The sequence below is a fragment of the Sceloporus occidentalis genome, unplaced genomic scaffold (genome assembly GCF_023333645.1).
Source record: "Sceloporus occidentalis isolate IW3139 unplaced genomic scaffold, rSceOcc1.0.p SCAF_106, whole genome shotgun sequence".
In the NCBI taxonomy this organism is placed as follows: Eukaryota; Metazoa; Chordata; class Lepidosauria; order Squamata; family Phrynosomatidae; genus Sceloporus; species Sceloporus occidentalis.
In genome coordinates this window covers 488,004-511,964 of record NW_028317086.1, presented here as the reverse complement: position 1 = coordinate 511,964, position 23,961 = coordinate 488,004, and the positions used below count along the sequence as shown (strand labels likewise).

Below are 23,961 nucleotides of genomic sequence, written 5' to 3'. Positions count from 1 at the left end.
TATAATACAACCACTCTTAAAAGTATCAGTAAACACCGAACAAATACATAAAGATCAGTTTTGAGTCCAATTTAATATTATGTGATTTGAAGATGCACAAACCTCAATGATACAGAAATTAAAATAAATTCACGTTTGACCATCGATTTTACACAGAATTGACAAACATCTAATACAGAAATATTCTTTTTAATACATATTTCCCCGACCACAAATAATAATTAAAAAAAAGAAGTTATTTTAGGTATATACATGCATGTCATGACATCCTGGAATGAGGTATTAGCACCATCAAATATTGCACCAAAATGGCATCATTTTTCAAAAACCTAGCACAGAAAAATTGGTAATTTAGACAATTTACCTACTTTGCTTTCCAGTTTGGCAACCTGAGGCTTAATTATATATAGATACTGTAAATATATATATATATATTTTCATTTGTTTAGCAACAGCAAATAAGAGAGGTCTTCCACATCAATATATACAAAGGGACTTTATTTGGAGTGAGAAAAATGGGGGTCGGTCCATGGGAATTACATTATTTTTCACAATACAGACACTGTATCCATTTCACACAGTGGGGAACCTTCCATGTTTCAATGATGTTATGAATAAGGCTCAAACCTTAGTCACATGCAAGTTTTGGAAAAAGGACATGCAAGCATTAAGTTAGGTACAAAGAAATGTAATATATGGAATATATCTGGTAGATCCATTCACAAGAATTTAATAGCACCTATGATGGACGAAGCTTGCTTTGCATATTTTTCCAGCACCAAAAAGTTTCACAAGGAAAGAAGGCACATCAGGCCCTACAGTATTGCATCTAAGTCCTTCATATTTTTTTGACAAATGCTTTCTCTGTTTAAGTCATGTGATTCTGCCTAGGTAACTCTATGTCTGTTTTCTTCCCCTATGCACCATCCATATTCAAAACTTGCATGTGGCCTACACGTCTTTCGAGGTATTCCCAAGCCTGACGTTTTTCTTTTAGAAAAAAAAAATATTTTTTTTTACACTTTTTTTTAATTATTTTTAAGCTGCTCGTCCGTGTGGGGGTCTCAACCTAAGAAACAGGTTGGCCCAACCTCAAATCCAAACTTTTGATTCTGGTCCCCAAAGTCACTGATCATCACATCTGCTATAGGCAGTTGGTCTATCTTCAGGGTGTTGATTTCAAGGACAGTCCGTGCATAGCCTTTCCTCAGCTGGAAGAGAGGGAATATGAATTTTAGTCTGCAGTATTACACAATAACAAAAATAAGTATTACAGCTGGATATGGGAAATATCGACAACTTATAAGTTTCTAGCATCATTACTATTTCTGGTTTCTGGGTCCATCTTCAAGTGACAGCAAAGTCAGAATTGACCTACTGAATGTAACATATCTAAAGAGCTTTATTGGAAACACTTAGTGTTTTTTTTTCTCTCACTAAACATCAATATCAGAAGTAAGAGCTGTGAGGTTTCTCCTAGAATTATTACCCTGCCTGAAATATAGACTTTTGACTACCTGTCGGTGCTCTCCTAACCTCTAGTGCACAGATAAATTAATACAAGGTATTATAACCTTAAAGGGAGCTGTGTAGCCTCACCAATGAAGAATGTATGTAAAAGTACTTTGTAAGAACTTTGATATGCATTTTTCAACCTGTAAAAAAATTACAGAGAAGCTGCAGTTCCAGAGCAGCCGTGCACAGTTCCCCTCTGAAAGCCTGTTTTTCGCTTGAAACAGCCAATCAGAATGAGAGAAGCAGGTCTATTGAAGTCAATGGGGCTTCTTTCTATGCATGTTAGCAGGGGTAGGGGGGTCTAACCAGCAATTCTGTTAAGCTGACATACATTAAAGTGACCACTCAGCTATCGCATGCATCCAAGTACATAGGATGGCTGGGCTGCTTATTTGAGCATTGACAGAATGCTTTTCATTCTTGTCTTCAAGTTTTAGAAAAGTGGTAAGTCCCACAGAGAGATACACAGTGTTTATCTTATTTTTATAATAATTATATTTCTTACTTAATTTTAATTTATTAAAGACCACATATCAACAGGGATGCCTTTAAATTTAAGGTATGTTTGTAAAGAATGTTTCTTTAAAAAAAGACATTCTTAATGGGCTGGTCAATCTTTATGCTGCTGTCAGTGGAAAGCGGTAGAAAAGCACAGCTCCGCACTGCTAAATGCTTATTATACGATTATAAAGCAGATGCAGCGCCTCTACACATAAAGCCGTAATGCCATTATTAGTCTCATATTAGCTACTACAGGCACATTTGGGCATAAATTGCCATACCATTGTTTAATAATAGACCCTGTAAAATAGTTAATGGCCCTTTATTTTTGCATTTGTGATTGCCAAATGATGTTTTTGCAGTCTATTAGTAAAGAATTTCAAGCCAAAGCAAAAACAGATAAAACGCAACAACTCCTGCAAAATAATTTCCTCCGCTTTTATGATATGTCTTTTAATTTTTTTATGGCGAGGCATCTGGTCTCATGAAAAAAGAATGCAGGCTATTGATGTTCAGTTATTTAAAGATTACATATTTAACAGTCTATATTATAATGATTTAAGGAAAAAAAGAAGGAAAACAAAAAGCCATTTTATCTAATACATGCTAAGCTAAGCAAAGCATGCCAAAGTATTGCATACTTTTCCCGAAAAATGTCCTCGTCTTTCTTTCAGTGGTCTTAACATTTGAAATATTCCCTGGCAATCCTTTACCCCGCATTAATGCAAATACCCTATGACTACATATTAGATTACAGAATACGTATGTCTCTGTTGGCTTGTGGATTATTGTATTGTGCATTATCTCCATCTTATTTCCACTAAAATTGTACTCTAGTAATAGAATAACAATTCTTCCACAAACTAGAATAGAAAAAACATTATGATATTGCTAAATATACACACTACTTTAGGAAATCCATTGGTCCTGCATTTCATGATACATACAGATAAAATCAGTTTAAAGGCGCTGTTCTACCTACCCACTGAGACTAACATTTTGAAACTAAATGCAGCGTTAGAAGCTTCATTCCTCGTACTGCTGAATGAACAAACCCTCCCCAAGTGTTATCAGCCTACTGAAACTTTGCCTTATTCAGAATATTTCATGGGAACACTTAATAGGCCGTTGTCTTACTTGGTAACCTGAAGATAAGACACTGAACTACAATGATCATGCTTACAGTACTTTGCATGTACTATTTCCTTGCTCTGGCACTCTATGATGCCAACATATCTTGGCTCCTTATGAAAGGTCCTCTCTATGAATGCTATCAGCTTTGTTGTTGATTGTGAAAATGTATTGATCGGTAAACACATTCGAAGTAGTCATGAATATGGCTATATCGGTACAGATCTCTAATTGCTTCAAGCTTGCCATAATACCTTTTACTGCTTCTGGAACTAATTAAACCAGAAAAGTCAAACAGAAGTAATTAGCTTGCCTAACTCACAGCTGGGATATCCGTGCGTCTCAGTCTGGAAAACATTCTCCAGTTTGAGGAATGAGAATAGATTAATCCAGCTCCTCAAGACTAAATATATAGTGTTTTTTTCATGATCTACGAATTTCATTCATTCAATAAAATCATATATAATCTTAATATTCTCAGTAAGAGTAGGGAAACATGTTGGTGTGCCATTTTTGTCATTGCATGGAATATACATTCTTGTTGTGTTGTTGACTTATTTATCATATTATTATACACTTACTGCACAGCCATCGTGAATTGCTCTGATGTACGGGCTGTTGTCGTAGGAAATTTCTTCATCATTAGATCCAAGGAACCTCAAGGCCTTGTCATAACTGTCGGTCACAGCATCGTGCCAAGCCACTGACTGGTGACAGCTGTAAGTGAAGTTTTGCCGAGCGGATGCACTGAGCAGTTTCAAGAAGGTCATCTGTACCTGATTGATTGAGTTACCCTCCACGTCCACATAAGAAAGCTGGTGAAAATACAAGATTGTTCCAAATGACTGTGTTGATACTTTGTATTATTATACGGCATGGTGATTACATTGTAAGAAATGATTATTCATACTTACACCTTGGAAATGTATAAACATGTTAAGTTGGAATTTGTTGGAAGAGATATTAATAAAATGTGTGACTATGTTATTGCCCTCACCACCCCATTTATTTCTTTCCTACAATCATATCTTACATTTTCTATAAAGTACTAAGAATAGGACAGCCATCAACACCCTTTTTCCACCTCGAGTCCCTTAATATTACCACCCAACGGTGCAAGTCAGGCTAGGGTTCATCAGCTATCACTATTCATGGAAGCAGCATCTTGTGGCTAAACTACAAGGATGGCTAAAATAACTAGAGTCATACAGCTCACCTACTGGTTTGAATGGGTGTCAATTAATATCTAGCTGGTGGACAAGTAAGAAAATGTGTCCTGTTTGAGAAAATGTGTGCTGTTTGAGAAAATGTGTGCTGTTTGAGAAAATGTGTGCTGTTCTTTTGACGTACCAGCTTGCCTCTCTTGAATTCACTGAACCAGGAGCCTGGTGTTTCTTTGGGCCAGGAAGAAATCCGGACCTGTTTTGAATAAGAGCACAGGAGACGAGTTAAAGAACGCCTGTTCTAGAATAAAGCACATATATGATATTCCGATATAGTGATGCTGCTGTGAATGTCTTTTCCATATACGCATGTGTCTGGCTATTTCAACAGGTCTGATAAATATACACGGTCATACTCTGTAATGCATTTTCCCATAAACCGGAGAAACATTAGGTGCTGTTTCATTACCTATCCCAAACGGTGCTGCACATAATGTTAAAAGTGCATTCACTTGTGAGCAGGTTATGATCAGTAAATAAATAACAAGAGTTGTCAGCTGTGATACTCATTCCAACCACATCCAATCATCTATAACAAATGGATGTCCTTATTTGCTGATGACTGATAAAAACTACATATACATCTAACACATATCACAATAATGTCATTGCCATCCCACTTTTCTAAATCACAGTGCCTAATTCTTTACAGAAATAATAACTGCCCCCAAACAGAAGGTCTTCCTTACAACCCTATGTCAGAGCAGATACCACATGCGAGGCACATTGATTCCATTAGCCCGGGGAAAACCATTCAGGTAACATAAGGTCTGTCTCACTCACTCCTTCAGATTTTTTGTCTGCATAAATACAAGTTTCTCCTCCAGCAGTGAAGTTACAGAAGACTTTGAATGAGTCTCCAGAGCATCCCTGGTTTGGATCGATCCAATATTCACCTGGAGGAAAAAGAGGCAGGTTATCAGACCTTTTCACTAAAGTTAAAGCCATAGAGAGAAAGAAATCCACAATCGTTTAACTTGTTTCGATCCTGTATATATCCTAGGTATGGAACTAGCTATGATCCTAAAGCCTTCATTTCCAGAGGTCAGATAACATATAGAATAATATCACTTGCATAGGTGGCACTGTAGCTAAGTGCAACTTCTTGTTAATGCCTAAAAGTAGCAAATTGAGTAGTCTCTCTCTCTAGTTTTTGCGCCTCAGGATGGGGATTATTTTATACATTGGCATAGTGAGTACTCTATGCACTGACCCCCAAGTGATAATTTTCAAAACATACACTGGATGTGTAATGTTAGCGGAGATAAGAAAATTGAGATTTGGTCGTTTTCTGATTGCAAAGCATTCCAGTGCTAGACAATTTATTTTAAAAGGTCTTTGTTGAACTAAAAGAGAAGGGTCCACAATTTTTCAGTTCAGATTATAACTTCTGCGTTCCTTAGTACAAAAAGATATGTTGTCCTTACCATCAGGGAACTCTGGGTGGCAGAGCTGTAGGTCCTTGCATGTCCTAGCTGGGTTGTTTTGAGTTCCCATGGGATACTTCATACGCTCAATGTCCTGCTTCAGAGAATTGAGAGATCCAAAGATCTCCTCCATTCCGTCAGTGTATTCTAAAATGTTGTCTCCAGCATCTGCCATCATGTCATCTGAGGATCTGCGGGTCTTCTTTGGTGTCTGGATGGGCAGTGGCTGAATGATTTCTCCAGGGGGACCCTGATAAAAGAAGCAAGTTAGGATGCTACATGACTACTGAGAAATATTTTAGAGGGACAGAGAGGTATCATCAAATAGGTTAAGCCATTATCTTACCTATATCTTATTTTAACATCTTACTAAAAGGGTGTATAAATCAGACTTACAATATAATTGTATTTTACTCCAGATTAAGTTTGTGTGTTTCCATAAATATGAAAAAATCTATTTATAATATTGAGTACTTACTGGTGGACCAGGGGGTCCAGGCACTCCGCTGTCTCCCTTCTGACCAGCTAGACCCTACAAAGAGGAAACGGAATTCACAAATTAATATAACATTAGTAAAAACCCAGAACAACTTTAATAACAGAAATGTTAAACAATATAGAAGTTAAGGGATCATTGAGACATAATGGTTTTGAGGAAGAAATATTGAGAAATCTGATGTGTGTAACATAGAACCAAAGATACAGTAGTAAAGAATGTAGCTGAAAGGGTGATGAAACAGCATGAACAACATACAAAGATGGAAAGGTCATAGTTTTGGGATGCTGGATGGAGTGGAAAGATTTAGGACACAGGGAAGCAATACATTAAGAAAGGACATAGATGCAGAATACTTACTGATGATCCCTTTGAACCTTTAGGACCTTGAGGACCCTACAAATGAACAATGGGTAAATCTCACTGTTATTGTTGAAAATGACAAGGCAGGAGATGGCATTCTTTTGGCAAGACCACCTCCTTTATACAGTTATACATAATAGTTACTAGTGGCTAGTAATTGTCACTCTATGGACAGACATACTGATTCCCCATGCTAATGCCAATTAGTGGAATGTACAATTTATATCTTTCTGTGCCACACAAAATAGCTTCTTTATTGTAGTTATACTTATACTACTCAGTTATATGTCTCCTAATACAAACATGGTTTGGAAAACTTTACTTACTGTATGTGAAACTGAACTTCAACTCACTGATGCATGCATAGTGTATAGAACAATCTTAATATACTTACAGGTAGACCAGGAGGTCCAGGGGGGCCTGAAGGACCAGCAGGGCCATTAACACCCTAGAGAAAAGACAATGATAACCATCAGAACATAGAAAAGACCTTGATACTAACAGCTGTTAAAAACAAAGGTGATCGCCATTCCAAGTATCAGACATCCACATGGACACCTGAACAGAATGTGCCACGTCTGTGTTTTTGGGATATTGCCTGTAACACATTATCATGTGCCAGAAACGTGTGAAGCATCTCGCTATCACAAAAGGAAGAGTGATCTTCTGTTCTCCACATGAACTCACAAAAAGAAAAAAACATATATGTGTTATAAGAACTTAATCCTTACGCCGTCTCCCTTGGGTCCAGCAGAACCTTGTGGGCCTGGAAGTCCTCTGTCTCCCTTTTCACCCTGCTCTCCAGGGGGACCAATTAGACCGATCAGACCTGGATGTCCCTATAAACCAGAAAGACACAGAAGTTAACACCAAGGATGCTGACATCCCCATAATAATATATTCACTGCAGCATGTTTCCTGTAAGACTGTTCTAGTTAAATGATCATTTACTTATAACTTCTTTTATTACTGTACTTCTTGTAACTCTTCCATTAGACCATGACGTCAGTATTCCTTGAATTTAAAACACCCCCTTATAGCTCAATATAAATCCCGGATAAGAATCCCTAATGCCTTTTCCATAACTATTCCTATCTTTCAAAGAGTGTTCATAACAATGCTCCTACTGCCGAACCTATTGTTTTTAATATAATGTCTGCTATCACAATGAAAATCACAATTCATATTTGGGCTTGCATTTGTTAGACTATGGTATTAATATGGCAACCCAGATCATTAACAAATGTGCCATAAATCCATCTACTGCTGTATATAACATCTCCAATGACTCCAGGCACCCTCACCCTATAAACACTCGCACCGCTCCTACAAACCCAATTTCAGTTGCGTTTTACCAAATATTAGCCTAATAAAACATTACATTTTCTTCCTACATGCAGATCAGTACTGGAAAAGGGAACTGTTGTTTCAAATCCCACAAGTACATTACCTTTTCACCCTTAGTACCAGGATCTCCTTTCAGACCTGGCAAGCCAGGAGGTCCCTGAATGAAAGAGACATTTAGAATTAAGATATACGCCTTTAATATCCCAGAAATCAACAGAATGTTCTCTTACTATAAATTCACGTAAAATCTGCAGTGCTTTCAATTTCTAGAGGGTAACCAACACTAGCCTCTAATGTAATGCAGTCAATTGTTCCAGGATCCTGCGATAAATCTAAAGCTGTGTATGGAATTTTCCTTTGCGGACACGTACGTTAATGACATAATGTATGTTAAGCAGTGCTGTTCACAGGGAAAGTGCCTATATTTTATTGCTCTGTCCTTCTAAGTGTTCTTCTAATAAATGTGAGTTGGACAAAGGGTGAAGGACACAATGACAAGTGGTGCTCTTTTTATGTTCATAATAGAAATAATTATGTTCATTATCTCAAAATTAAAGGAAAATTATCATAGAAACATAATCAATTTCCCAACATCAGGTAAACGCTAACTCCTTGGTAACAATGCGTGGTTGGTATGGGTACTGAAGTCTTGATGATCTGGTCAGATGTTGGCTTGCGTGTAAATAAGCATTTTAGCAAGATTGTGTTCTCATTCCCACGGTAATATAAGTAAGTATAAATAAAAGTAATATGGGACCTTTACATCACAACTGCATTTTGAACATCTATAAGGTACAGGCTCTGAATCTACATATCTCTGTGTTTATTTTTTATTCAAGTTCTTCATTTTTCAGAAAGGATGGTTGTTTTCAAAAATAGCTGAAGTGTCTTAGAATGTGAAAATATGTGGGATTATACGGGCATGTGGATTTAGCATTGCAGGAGTTATAGTATAGTCTTTCTCCTGCACCCGCCTTATGACACTTAATTCTGTAGGGTGGATAAGGACTAATTTTGATATTATTACACAAAGAAAGGACACTTTTTGTATTGCCACTACAGTAACGCTGTAGAGGTGGGCATGAAGGTCAGCTGCATGATGCAAACTTACCATTGGACCTGGAGGCCCATCTTGGCCAGGAGCACCTGGAAGGCCTTGTTCTCCCTACAAACATTAAAACAATAATTAGAGGAAAAATAAACTCAGCAGTCTATACGAGAACATTATTATACAACAGCATAATGTAGAAAGGTGTCATCTTGGCTAGACCTGGTTAAATATTAGCCCTTGTGGTAACAGGCAAATCGTGATCATACAGTGTCATTCATGTTTACTTACCACGGGACCGGGAATTCCTCTCAGACCTTCAGGACCTGGTTTTCCTGGAGGTCCCTGAGCTCCAACAGGACCTGTCTTCCCAGGTGGACCTTCTGCTCCAGGTTCACCCTGTAAGCAACCATAAAAACGTGAGTGAAGTCATGAATGTGGGGTCTCAGGTTTATCATAAGAATATCATCCAGGGGGAGGTTTGAGGCTTCCAATAGGTCAAGCGTACTCACCTTAGCGCCTTTCTCTCCTTGCCTTCCTTCTGCACCTTGTGCTCCAGGAGGACCCTGGGAAAATATAGACTTGTTTAAAATCACAGAAACAGATGACAGAAAATGATGTAAACACATGACAGTTTGATTTGATTCACTAAGATGTTAAGACAAAATAATTAAACAGACTGCGTACTAACACACCCATGTGATTTCAATTAACGCTTGGAAGCTAACCACTGTGTGAACACAGACACACACACCTATATAAACTTACACAAATATATACAGATCCATTCACGGTTACACGGTGGTCCCTATCTGTGATTTGCAGGTAATTACCTGCATTTGTGGCCAGTTACTTGCACTAGGTAAAGCTGAATCAATATCCCATTATACCATGCTATAATTATTCATCTGTGCACACTCTCATAGCAACAGCTGTTTAAATCTTGATCGAGCTGGGAATCAAGTTTTATTTTCATTGACATTAAAATCTATTTGCATTCCGGTTTATTTATGTAGATAAACAGCTTTTTTTTTTATTTAAACCTGTATTTTTAGCTCAGATAAATTTGGCTATAAGCTTTTACTTTAGCGATAAAACACAGTACAAGACAAAATAACTCACCCTCTTTCCAGGTGGGCCAGGGGGTCCAGCTTCTCCAGAGGGACCGGGTGGACCCTGTCATCAGAGAGGAACAATATTAAACTCAAATGAACAACAATCAACAATAAGTAATGTTCACGGAATTGGAGACTTGTCCATACAAAGAAGAGCCTACAACTCATAATCTTTTCCAGAAACAATTTACTTGGGTTTTATAATGCATTTAATGTTTTATCATTGAACATTATTGATATGACGTTATTCTCACAAATCGTTTATACAGAAAATAGCTTATTGTGAAAGATTTTACAGGATAAATGAAACGGCCAAGTTTACTAAAACTAGAGGCAATATTCTGAACCAGCTATTGGTGAGGAGCGAAAGGTAATTGTTGAATGTTCTTATTTTGGCCTAAAAAAAAAGGTGCCCTCCACTAATCAACATATTATAGCCATAAAAGCTAATTTTCTACATTCAAGGTACATAAATTGCAATAAAATGTAAAAAAAGAATAAGCTGTGAGACACTATTGTCTTTAGAAGCGTTATCATACATGTTGTATGCATCTAAATATTCAAATGCACACTTACGGGCTGTCCTGATTCACCATCTTCACCTTTGTCACCAGGACCGCCATCTTGACCCTATAAAGAAAACACAATGTATTTTTAGAATATCAGATCTTCACATGTATCAATGGATGCATACAGAAACATTATGTAATTGTAAATTATAGAAAAATGGACAGCCTTTAATATGTTCACAATATAATTTAGAACTTACACTTGGACCAGGTTCACCAGGAGGACCAGGGTCTCCGGGGAATCCAACAGGACCCTATAAAGTAGAAAATATTTTTTTAAATATGTAATTTACCAAAAGAAAAGAACACCTGACAACAAAGTATAACGATAAAAAAACTTACAGGATTTCCTTTGGGACCATCCTCTCCTGGTGGACCTTTAGGTCCAGCAGGTCCTGCAGCTCCTGGGGGTCCAGCCTCTCCTTTCTCACCCCTCTCACCTTTAGGACCCTGTGAAACAATAAGTATACATTACAAGATGAGCTGGCCATAACATGTTAGATCCTAAATTTGTGTTAATTTTTCATGGACAATGAAAACACTACACCGTGTTATATTCTAAAGCTTGAAAACGGATCCCCAAGCTTTCAAACTGCTATAGAGACATTGTTTATGTATGGAAAAAATAGCAACATTACTATAATCTATATAATGCATTTGTCCAAATCAAAACAGGGAAATAAAAAATGGGAAAAAAGCTTATAATATAAAGCTTAGATATCTTAAGCTTACAGAGATGTGGCTTATCATCACTGGGCAACAATCCAGATTTACAACCTGTCCCTGGAAATATGGAAGAAGCAAAACTTACGCCAACACCGACTTCTCCAGGGGGACCTGGGTTTCCAGCCTCTCCGGGTTCACCCTGCAAGAGAGAATGTGACACATTAGATTTTGTTTTTTTTAATAGATATGTATTTTTTAATGAAAATATTGCTTTCAACTCTTATGAGCAGAATACACGAAACCATGACTTGAACATCTTATTTTATGGCTTGGCTCATGCAGAGCTTTTATACAGAGATCAATACACATATGCACAATCCGCCAAGAGGCAGATACTCATAACAACTTACAATCTAAATGAAAAACAAAACAATGATCCACTTATGACTTAACATATTTAGTGCTTGAAGGTTGTTCAGTATAACATTTATTTGGCAATGTTAATGCAGGTTCCACAGCTGCAATTACAATTTGCAAAGCTTCTTAAAAAGGTTTACAGAATGTTTAAAAAAATATATAAAATTCACAATGTTCATTTTGGGAGTAAACATATCAAGGCTTCTATGCTGGGAGATTTAAATTTAAAATCCAAAGCACACACGAAATATTTTGTCATTATTTTTCTAGCTCAATGGACTGATCAATTCAGTGACATAATACTTGTATTGAAATAGTTTTTTTATCGCTGTGTGATATTAAAGCAAAGCATTATATACTATACCATCCATAGCCTATTTTAAAGGTGCAGTACCCCGTTTTTCACTTGGAAAACGAACACCAATCACAATTTTCTATAGCTACTACAATACTTCCACCGCCATTCTAACATCATCGGTTGAATGTACGAACCGGAAAGATCAGGAATTCATGCATACATCAAACCACTATTGTGTACATACACGAGCCCCTAATACATTTCTCCTGGGCTGTATTTTCAGAATTAGATGCCTGTATCTCTAAAGAGGTTAAATCATGAGCTATATAGTGCTCCTCAATATATAATTTCTATTATAAAAATGACAGCTCAAGTCACTACTAGCCTTAACAAAGCAGGTGTTTTTTTACGACACACTACATATTATAGTGGTTAAGTCGCTGATATTCACTTATCCTCTCATACTTCTACAATTGTAGATGTTACCATGTAGACCTCACTTATTTCTGCTCCCAACACAACCTGCAAATTGCATTTACTTTGTTCTGTGTCTCTGGACTCCATAACTTTTCTAGTAAAGTGTAAATGCCATTTTCATAGTGTGTTTCTCTGCTTCAAAGTTTGCAATTGTTTACATAAAGAGTACAGAGTTTAGTGGCATCCAGGGCAAATCTTCCGTTATTAATTACTCCCCTCCTCCTGTGACCTCTAATGAAGAGTGGGACATTTGAAGAAGAGTAATGGTGGAAATCCAGAGAAGTGTAGCTAAGGAAGATGCTCTTGATGGCATAAGACAGATTTATAGCATTTATACTACTAAAGTAAATGTGTAAAATGGACATGCCACTAAATTAAACAGTAAAATGCTGAAAAGGACAGATCCACTTTAACTTCTGTTCCATTTGTAGCCAGTATATTCAAGATAAAGACAAAGGATGTCCAGAAAATGGTTATATTCTTAGGGGTGAAAATGAGACTTAGGTTTCATTACTCCTATAATAAATTGATATCAAAGCACTGGCCTATTACAATATGGAGTGATATTTCATAGTCAGCACCGTCGGAAGTAAAAGGATATTGTTATTATAGTTTGTCTAGCTTTAGGTGCCCATCTCATAAAAACATTAAAGAGGACATGAAGTGAAAATCTTTTCTGTTCTGACTAGAGAAGTCCTCATCAATACAGATAGATCTTCAAACTGAACCACTCAAGCTATCACAAACAAATCTATCTACACACAAGGGTGCTAATCTAACATTTATCAACCTTACAAGTCTTCTGAAGAGAAAGGAGAGAATACTCAGCTAGAAAAATGCTATGGATCAGTTATGACATCTCATTTGTTCAGTTAAGTGCAAACCTACTGGCTGTCCCTGAGCAAAGGCTCGCTTATCCTTCTGATAAAGTAGCCCTGACCTACACCTGCATCAGCTTGAAAATCCTGTGAATCCAGAGCAGCACATTATCCATCAATGTATTCTAATCTCGTTAGGTAAATACCAACTGCTGTCTGGATGATAACCTTTAAAACAAAGAGGGATGGAAGAGGGAGAAGAAAAAGATGCGGTGGCGTAACAAATACAAGATGTGCGCCTGGATCTATAACTAATTAGTCTTATGCTGGGATGTTACAAATTGAGGCATAGACCAGGCAGCCAAATAAAGAGAAATGGAGTGCTCGGGACCTGATGGCACTCATTAGGTATCTGGAATAGTGGAGGGATCAAGTGGTTGGCATTGCTGGAACGTTTGCTTAACCTGTGCTCCACGTATCTAGACCATAAAACCATTCATGGAAATGTCATTGTTTTCGCAAATGCTAAGTTAATAGAAAAAATGATCAGGTATATTTTTTTCAGTAAATGCATTTGAGGCAGACTGAAAGGCAATGGATTATGTCTGATTTTATAGTTAAAATATGCCGATTAGTGGATGTGATTTATGAAGAAGTTCTATTCTTTCACTTACAATAAGGAGTTGGATAAACACCATTTAGTAAAAGTGATGTCCGCATTGACATTTTTGATCTTAATACTGATTTTTTTTCCATTGTTATTTTGTATAATCAAAAATTGGATCTTTTTATTGTGTAAAAAAAAAACCCATTAACATTTCATATATTAAATCTGTTCATTTATAAAAGGGTATTGAAGGGACATTTCCAATGCCGTTGCCTTGGTATCTCCACAAAAAGGTTGACTAACATCAAAATTATAGCGGAACAACGAAAATTGTCAGATAGAATCAGTATCAATTGCTTTATTATATGCCATGATTATATTTTTTATGTGATGAGTAAAGGGGATTTAAAATCCATTACAATCTCTGGTAACCTTAGACACTAGTCCTCAAATGGTAACCTTCAAGTATATTGTTGAGTTCAGGAATCTAGAATCTCATTGATGGAGATACAAGGGTAATGTATACAACACCAGGGATGACACACTAGACAACAAGTCATCACCTGATTCCCATTTCAAGTTCTGAATATGTTTATAAGAACTACCTGCACCAAAACCAAGAGGTACTACATCTAATCATAGTCCAACCACACAGTCATTGATTCTGACCGGAGTGTACCCCTTCCAAAAATGAATCCTCATCCTACAAGTATGATTAAAAGAACAGATAGATGGTGCAAAAACAATAGCGTGGACCATTTATATAAAAACTATCATAGCAACACTCACAAACCATTAAAGAGACACAAGTACTCAATAGCAGAATGATGGGGAGAATAGTAACGCCAGTCATCCATTGCCTCTGAAGACCAAAATATAGTAAGCAACATATGTAAAGCTGATATATATATAGCTTTTCTGTTCGATACTCATGTCCAGATACATATAAGTGCCACCTTTTGGTTTTGTTATTTTACATCTTAGTGCCATGTTTAGTGACACACAATCATTATTGTGTTTTATTTAGAGAAGTTATTTGACCTATATGCAAAACATGTCAGTCTTCCAAGAGCATTAATTCAAGTAATACAATTTGGAAGACAGAAAAGTACTTAGGATAAAATGTAATAACAGACTGCTTCCAGTCTTTGTTAATTCTTCAAGTCATAGCATGCTCTTTGGGTAATTGACGTGAGGTGTTTTGTTGTGTTCGATAGATTTGAAAACCCTTGTATACAAAATACAGAGATGTCTCATTGTGCATGCAGTTTTTGTGAATACAAAAGAAGAAGAGGAACAATCCATAAAAAATATTTCTATTTTGAGATTAAAAAAATAAAACCGCAGAGCTCCTGAGAGATAGGACGGCGCACTTCTTAAGAAAAGAAAATTCTGCATTTGCCTGATTTAAGAAGACAGCTGTTATTATATAATAAGTCTGTATGCAAACACGGCAGACAGAATCTTTTAATGTACAGAGACTCTAGAGAGATGGATAAAAGCACCGGCGACAGAGTGTTCTCACAATGCAAGCAACACCGAAGCAAGAAATGGATTTCTCTTATAATTCAGCTTGATAATATTCCTAATAAACTCTACTCTCTGTGTTAAGCCTTGCATTACTATATTTCACATAGAGTTCGGTCTTTGAATTTCCCCTAATGTTCCAACTCATAAAAACTAGTTTGATCTATAGCTCTTTGTAGCGTTAGTAGTTGTGATTATATCTCTACAGAGAATAACTGTAGTAATATGAGTGACATAAGTGTCTTAACTATTTTTTGTTGCAGGAAGTGTGTCAATTTGCAGTATTGTTGTGCAATACAGTCCTGACCCTCATACTCGGCCAAAATGGCTTTTGAAAGTCTGAAATTTGGAGATGGGTACAACTGAATGACCTATTTGGTTGTTAACTAATTCCAAAGCCTACAGTTGGATGGTGAGGAGCACTATCATGAAGAACTATTTATGGACAATTGTGTTAAATTGGCACTGCCGACTTACTTTGTCGCCAACACCACCAGGAGATCCAATAGACCCAGGAGGACCTTGGGGACCCTGGAAAGATAAATATAGTCAGAAAACTGGAGACAAAATGCAAGTGAGCCTCCCATGTAAATGCAAGATACATAATACTTACATCAGCACCATTAGGACCTTGAGGTCCTCTTGGACCAGGAGGACCAGGTGGACCCTGTTAAAACAAAGATGACTTTTGTTACAAGAGGAAGATAAAACTACCAGGTGCAGTACAGGGACCTAATGAACAAATAAATAATAATGCGTTTTGACAAAAAATACATATCGTAAACATTGAGAGAAGCAGGTTGAATGTGGGACATTAAACCGCATGTCTACCGTAACACCATTTTCTGAAATGTCTTTCATGTTTAGTATAGTGTCTATGTCTACCAAGGGACAAGAGGAACTGCTCACAAGTAAAATGTTCATGAAGTTTTTTTTTACCTCAATCAGATCAGTTATGGGAAAGAGAGGGGGTCATAAAGAAACTTCAGGGCTCATTAAATAGTTTCAGTCCCATTACTGTACATTTAGGAAGGGTATCTTTTAGAAGATAAAATATTTCTTATATCCTACTGCCATCGGTGAGATACATACAATATACCAGACATATAACTACATATTCAGAAGAGCGAGCATTAAAGAAAAGTTTCTGATTAGTAGGGTCCTAGATCAAAATGCTTCTTAGAACACAAAAGGCCACATGTTCTTCACTCAGACAAAACTAAAGAACAGCACAGTTGTGTTAAAATCATCTTAAAATAAATGTTAGAAGTGAAGTGAAGAAAGATGTGGTTTTGGGTAAAATTATGTATTATTTAAGTAGTGATAGGTCTTCATAAAAAAGATTCATTACAATGGAAAAAGTATGGGAATCAAGCACAATTTCAGAAACAAAAATGAATTATCCAATCTATGATTTTTTAATCCTTCTTTGTATCCAAGCTTTTATGTAATTTACTTACCATTGGACCAACATCACCATTTTCTCCTTTTTCACCTGGTGGTCCTGGAAGCCCCTGAAATCACATAAAATACATATGATTAAATAGTGATATGTAACTATGTAAGATAGTATTCATTAATGGGTAGACTCGTGGTTTCCCATTATGCTATGAGAAAGTTTATAAAGATTGTAACATTTAGCTCATTTAGCATGGCAGATTTTATTAATATATGGTGATGTGAGGTTTATGTCCAAATATGCATAACATATCAAGTCCATGTCCTTTCAAGTCCTACAGCACACAAATGGTTAATGCTATAAATAAGGAAAGGTCCCTGTTTTTCAGCAGGCTAGTGAGATAAATCATCTTTAGACTTTCTGCTTCCATCATTGGAAGCCTAAGACTAGGCTATAGCACCACGTTTCAGAGATGTTATGGAGGTGAGTGGGCATAGTTTGATGATGACTCCACTCCATCCATCTATACTTTATCAACCCATGGGTCTATGATCAGTCTACTTTCAGCCTCATACATTAGTTACTATTCTTATATGTTGTGAGGGCTACTTGTAGGTGTAAATCTTGCCTGTCATGTCTTCTGAGTACTATAAAAGAAAGTGTATGAGATAGAGGAAGAAAGGGTTTGAAATATTAAGTGTTTATTCCGAATTCATTTTATTTAAAATATTTAATAAACTGGGTGAATCTGATTATATAAAGTCTAGATCAGCCCTTTCGGTGTATAATCATCTAGTTATTAATGCATGCATTTTAGTTCAGATTAACTATAAGAATATCATTTTTCTGGGAGAATGTTGTCTGCTATACACAGCCCTTGTAGTGTGAGGACTGTTAATAATTTATACCCTGTTAGGCCAGCCTGATGAAATGTGAAGCTGCTACTGGCAATATGGAAAGGCCCATCATCATTCATCCTCTCTTACTGAAGACAGGGGACATTAATATGTATAGAAACATTCAAATGCCAATGTGTGCATCTGTGCTGTATGCAAAACAGCAGCGTGTGTAAAGTATCATAACTAGAGGACTCAAAGCCAGGTTTATAGTATGAAGCTGTGAACCCATAGCTGTCAACCTTCTGCAACCCCATGTCCTCATTGTCTAATGAGAGAGCCAGAGGTCCCTTCTTCACCCAATCTCTTTCCATGAGAGAAGATGAACACTTTTCCCTATTACCCTATGTAACTCTACATTGAGTCATCACGACATCTGAATTAAGTGAAATAAGTATTTACACTATATCCGGTTATAGGTTTTCTATGTAGTGCCTGTTAGTGAATGCAAGTTGGACTGAGCATATCGTGAGTGGGTTTAAATATAAATAATGAACATTGTGTGCATATGTTTTGAGAGGTATCCACTGTAACCCCTTCCCCAGATCAGTAACATCAGTGGCGTTCCAGGATAAGCACAGTGCCATAAGAATAATCCGTGCCAGCTGGCATCACACTGATCACTGAGCTGATAGCCTATTCATTCAGCCTGCCAGAGTCACTGACTGACACTCTGCCAGACTCATACCCTCAGATCTGAGCTCTGCCATCTCTTATGCATATGTTTCAACTGCTAAGGGCATGGAGCACCTCCTGTTTTCCTGTAGCATCTTCATCTGGTGTCGAGATGCTCGCATTAAAATGAATGGTGATGTATATCAACATACACGCATAACTAAAGACGCAAACACTGCATATATAAACTGTAGTATGTGTTTGAGTATGTAAAATCTCAAAAGGGTTACTCAATGCAAAATGCACAAACGTTATAAAGATTATAATAAAACAGTCACACCACGTTCTGGATGCTGTGGTACTTGCACAGAATGTATGGGACATATATATATATATATATATATATATATATATATATATATATATATGAGCTTTGTTTTGATATTAGCCAACAATTTCCCATCATCAAATGGAATAATGGAATGATTTTAGACATCACTTACTTGGAGACCAATTGGGCCAGGGGGGCCAGGAAATCCACGAGGACCCTCATCTCCCTTCTGACCAAACATTCCCTGCTGACCTCTGGGACCAGGCTCTCCATCCGAACCCTGTAAGAAAACACATAGGAAATTAAGATCTGAAACACATTAGCAGGTTAAATAATCCAGTAAGAATCTAATACAGCACCCATCACAAATACACCTTCAAGCTTCTGTTGTCATATGTAGGTGATGATTTACTAAGCTTGCAGTGATCAGAATAAGGACGGGATGGAATATGAATGAAATTGATCCCAGTGAGCACAGCACAGTGCTCTTAACTCACGCCAGTGAGTTATTGTATGTTATTGTAATGATGCAGCCCAATTAACCAAAGTAAACCATATTCAGCTGGATCTAGCGGTTAAACGCCTGAGACACAGCTGAACAGCCTAGTATGAGTGAGACTGAGTTCAGTGAGTGAACTGATAAGTTAGATAGCAGAGCCCATGGAAAATTAACCTACTTGGACACTTGTGGCTTCTGGTTACAGAAAGAGTAATTTTGCATATGTTAAAATATGTTTTATTAATATAATGATAATTTCATGATGAATCTGTAACACACTCCTCCTAGCTTTTCCTCTCTATCCTTTTTTTGAGCAATGAGGGCCTAAGCAGCTGCTTAATCTGCGTATATGGTGGCATCACCCAAAGATGTACCTTGCCTGGGAGCTTCATTAGGCCCGACCCAGGGCGGAGTAAGTTTACTATGGAGGCTATACCAGCTAAGGTACGGTGCTCCATCGTGTACATGGGCCTGTTACAACTGATATCTTTGATTTCCCCAAAAAGCCCATGGAACAGTGCTCTGCTGCTAGATGAATGCCAGGACTATCTGCGATGGATAGATTACTACCTCATGTCTTGACACACATACTACATATGCATGTGTCTAACGCCGTAAACCTTTGTCTGTATTTTGTAACTTCTCATAATGGATATTTAATCACTTACCGCTGGACCTGGTGCTCCAACTGGACCCTGTAGACCAGCTGGTCCTGGAGGACCCTAAAACAGAAGAGAAGAATATGTTTCATTTTCACTGGGAACTAATTTATAATACTGTATAATCTAAAGGGCAGAAGAAACATTTGGAAGCCAAAATAAAACATTACCCAGAAACATATCTTGCCTTTAGTTCTATGCAGGGATTGAGTAGGTTAAATGTTTCACTTTAAAGAGGCTCAAAGTGATGAAAGTGGACCTCTCGGGTTATTTAGGATAGCATAATATGCTGAAACCTAGCACCTTTTAAACATTTTTACACACTTACCTGTTCTCCCTTATCTCCCTTTCCTCCTTTCTGACCAGGCTCTCCAATTTCACCCTAAAACAAGAGAATAAGAACAATGATAAAATACATAAAAATAAAATCACAAGGTGATGATTTCTGGGAATTTCCCATAATCATAGTTAGGATGCAGCTAGAATTATGAGCATCGATTGCCCTTCATATGCTGACAGCTTAATCCTCACAGTGAATAACGTGGTACTCCTTGGGATTTGCAGAGAAACTCTTCAAGGTTTAAATAAATGAGACGGACTGAGAAGAATATGTGTGAGGTTGGCAAGAGCAGAGAAACAGAGAAAGTGGATTTACCATTGTCACAGATGCAGAGACAAATAAAGTAACCAAAGAATTAGCAACATAACCATTCATGGGAAAGAACATATGATGCCGGTCAGTAATTTTAAATGTATGAATAATACATTCAACTATATTTCAAATATAACATTCATGTAGGACATTCATGTGCCACCGGCTGCCCTCGAAAACCCTTAACATCAGATGCACTCAAAACATCTTCCTGTGCCCTATAGTGTCATTCCTATACACGCCATAAAGGCTTCCATACGCTCTCACATATACCCCAAACTTCTGCCCCCCACAAATGCTTCTACATTCAAAGCTTCCATGCAGAAGCACTGCTTCTCAGTGTACCATATACATTCATACCCATACAGCCTCATCACATACTATATTATTGGTAACTACAACTTTCCTGCACTTCACTATTATGTACAACAGTATGCTCTGTGCTTACACTACCTGATTCATCTCCAATACGATCAATACCACTGTTTGCTGAAACAATTAGCACTCTTTAACAAATTAGATATTTAACCTGACATTTGCGTAAAGCTTATTTCACCCATTAATACTCTTGGACTAATACTAATGCACTCAGCATCTTATCCACTCGGCGGTTAAAAATCTTGTATCCACACAACTCACATTTTTGGGGTATTTGTACAAATCACATGCTTCCACTACTCTCAATAATATAATGATATGCACTGTACTTCTCTCTAATGCAGCTTTCCTTCATAATATAACTGAGCAAATTCATTTGGTTCCTTGGAAGATCAGTACTGAGAGTTTAGATGAATGTGTTTATGGATCACAACCAGATCAGTGGTCCTATAGACCTACAAATATAGCCTTACCTTGTCACCATCTTCACCAGGTGGCCCTTGAGGACCAGCAGGTCCAGGAAGTCCAACAGGTCCTTGTACACCATCACGTCCAGCTGGCCCCTGAGGTCCTTTCTCACCCTGTGTTGGAGTAATAAGTGATCATCAGTGATTTTAAATACACTTAGTGATTACATTCCTTTTTTACATTGAATGATGAAGCTGGCTCACACCTGCCTGTTGTGTGTATCATAAACTGAACCATTATGAATCCTATTGACAACCTGGCAATTTGATAGGGCTGTTTATTGTACATGTTGACTAGGAACTTGGAGAGTTTGGTTTGAAATTGATTTGATGTCTACAAGCGTATAAATGTATCTTCTTATGCTTTGCAGTCTAAAATCAAAGCGTGATCTGTATTCCTTTATAAAGGGTTAAATACATCTATATATTGAAAGGAGTTAGACATTTTAGAAGCTGCCCTTGCTACAAATGTGTTTCATGGAAATCAATAAGTATTAACAAAATATGTGACTTTTGAGAAAAGGGGGGGTGTTAATGAGCCATTTTGTACTTGTTTTCTATAATGTGTCGGGGGGGGATAATGTGTATTTTTTACATCATTACAATGATGATCCTATTACCAATTTAGAGGCTACCAGTAAAACGTTCAATGTTGGAAACAATTCCAGCGTAACGAGGTCAATATACTTTTAAAGATAGACTTAAAAATCCGTACGCATCTTTTTGTTACACTGACAAACTCATATAAGATATCCGCCATTACACTGATGTATTCAGCGATCACCATATGATCTAGGAGTTCATTTAGTGTAATTACACTCTCTGTTCTTTGTAATACGAGATTGCATCATTCTGTCATTACAAGGAAAGGGCCAATAAAAAAACAACATTTAACATAATTAGTTATTTCAAGCCATACTATTAAAATAATCATGCTTTCCATAGAATGTATTGTCTATCACATTACCCATTTTAAGCAAAACTGACTGCAAGATATGGGCTTAGGACGAGACTGAAATTCTTTTGACCTTTTTACGCCACGAAGAGCCACCCTTTTTGAACAGTGTCCACAAAGGCCTATGACTGGTTCCTGCTACATATGTCAAGCCTGTGACTCCAAATAGTAACATAGTAACATAGTAACATAGTTCATAAGGTTGAAAAAAGACCAAAGTCCATCAAGTTCAACCTATATACATATTGTGTCCCTACTGTGTTGATCCAGAGGAAGGCAAAAAACCCTTATGAAGCAGATGCCAATTGCCCCATACCAGGGGGAAAATTCCTTCCCGACTCCAAATATGGCAATCAGAATAAATCCCTGGATCAACGTTCTGTCCCTATTAATCTAATATCCATAACTTGTAATATTATTGCTTTCAAGAAACACGTCCAGGCTCCTTTTGAACTCTTTTATTGAGTTTGCCATAACCACTTCCTCTGGCAGAGGATGAACGGAGGGTGACAGTTTAACTTACCGGAGCACCCTTCTCTCCCGCTGGCCCTGGTGGGCCCTGAGGACCAGGTCTTCCTGGCAAACCAATAGGCCCAGCAGCACCTGCTGCACCTCGTTCTCCCGCAGATCCCTGTTGTACACAAAAAAAACATGTCTGTTACTCATCACATACGGGGAAAAAGTAACAAGGGCATGGAACCCAGAGATATTATCACGCCAGTAGAGAGCCACTTTATCTTTACTATGAGGGCCACTAGAACAATAATCAAAAAGTAAATACAAAGCTAACCATGTAATGAAATATATTAATGCCATTACAAGATTAGCCTCAAAATGTACTTATTGGACAAGTTACATGTTGTATAATCTCTAGTTATACAATAGATATTGCAGGATACACCTTTAGACTATTAAAGTAGATCAATCATTTAAATCTTTGGGTGCATGCTACCAGACTACACACTTATCATAGCAATATGAATTTAGTTTATTTAAATACATTGTAACGTCATTTGTGGCGGTCTTGGAGCAAGATATAGTGTTACTTCACTAAACTTGTAAGCTTATTAAAGTAAAAGTCTCCTTTGGGTCCTTAGTTTGCGGAAGCCCACATTTCCTACTGCACTTCAGCCTAATTGTTTTACAAAAGGGCTGTTTAGTTATTGCAAAGTCTGGAGTGATTTTAACAGATTCATTGGATTATGGAAGGTTGTGGTATAAAAAATGACATCAGAGTGGAGGACAATGAATGTCCGCTGAGGATCTACTTACAAGAGGACCAGGTGGACCTTGTGGACCTTCTCCACCCTTCAAGCCTGCCGCACCCTGAGAAATAACAAGGTGATATTATAAACAAATTACAATATACATAACATATACAAAGCAGATGAGCCAAGAACACTGGCAAAGACAACACGTTTGGTGTCAATAGTGCTGTCAATCCTTATATCATGTATGTGTTTTTCTGGCATCTCAGGAATACAACTGTGAACACGTCCCAATATTTGCATTGATTGCATTCTGATTTTTTTATTGGTTGTAATAAGGCCTAAATGATTAAATGA

At 37.3% G+C, this 23,961-nt stretch overlaps 1 protein-coding gene across 2 annotated transcripts in view; it reads right to left on the bottom strand.

The window, feature by feature from the left end:
* Nucleotides 1-1,064: 1,064 nt before the first annotated feature.
* The window catches only part of LOC149283296 (collagen alpha-1(XI) chain-like), an 83,623-nt gene continuing 60,726 nt past the window's right edge, over nt 1,065-23,961 (bottom strand). For both annotated transcript variants that reach the window (XM_089497743.1, XM_089497744.1), the window contains 27 exons: nt 23,669-23,722; nt 22,920-23,027; nt 21,448-21,555; nt 20,273-20,326; nt 19,954-20,007; nt 18,959-19,066; nt 17,006-17,059; nt 16,159-16,212; nt 16,023-16,076; nt 11,547-11,600; nt 11,078-11,185; nt 10,936-10,989; nt 10,743-10,796; nt 10,174-10,227; nt 9,564-9,617; nt 9,343-9,450; nt 9,115-9,168; nt 8,107-8,160; nt 7,388-7,495; nt 7,051-7,104; nt 6,654-6,689; nt 6,276-6,329; nt 5,798-6,047; nt 5,154-5,266; nt 4,498-4,566; nt 3,729-3,962; nt 1,065-1,211 (listed from right to left, as the gene is read on the bottom strand). In XM_089497743.1, coding sequence (XP_089353869.1) covers nt 1,065-1,211; nt 3,729-3,962; nt 4,498-4,566; nt 5,154-5,266; nt 5,798-6,047; nt 6,276-6,329; nt 6,654-6,689; nt 7,051-7,104; nt 7,388-7,495; nt 8,107-8,160; nt 9,115-9,168; nt 9,343-9,450; nt 9,564-9,617; nt 10,174-10,227; nt 10,743-10,796; nt 10,936-10,989; nt 11,078-11,185; nt 11,547-11,600; nt 16,023-16,076; nt 16,159-16,212; nt 17,006-17,059; nt 18,959-19,066; nt 19,954-20,007; nt 20,273-20,326; nt 21,448-21,555; nt 22,920-23,027; nt 23,669-23,722 — 2,307 coding nt within the window. The remainder of the gene's footprint in view (nt 1,212-3,728; nt 3,963-4,497; nt 4,567-5,153; nt 5,267-5,797; nt 6,048-6,275; nt 6,330-6,653; nt 6,690-7,050; nt 7,105-7,387; nt 7,496-8,106; nt 8,161-9,114; nt 9,169-9,342; nt 9,451-9,563; nt 9,618-10,173; nt 10,228-10,742; nt 10,797-10,935; nt 10,990-11,077; nt 11,186-11,546; nt 11,601-16,022; nt 16,077-16,158; nt 16,213-17,005; nt 17,060-18,958; nt 19,067-19,953; nt 20,008-20,272; nt 20,327-21,447; nt 21,556-22,919; nt 23,028-23,668; nt 23,723-23,961) is intronic.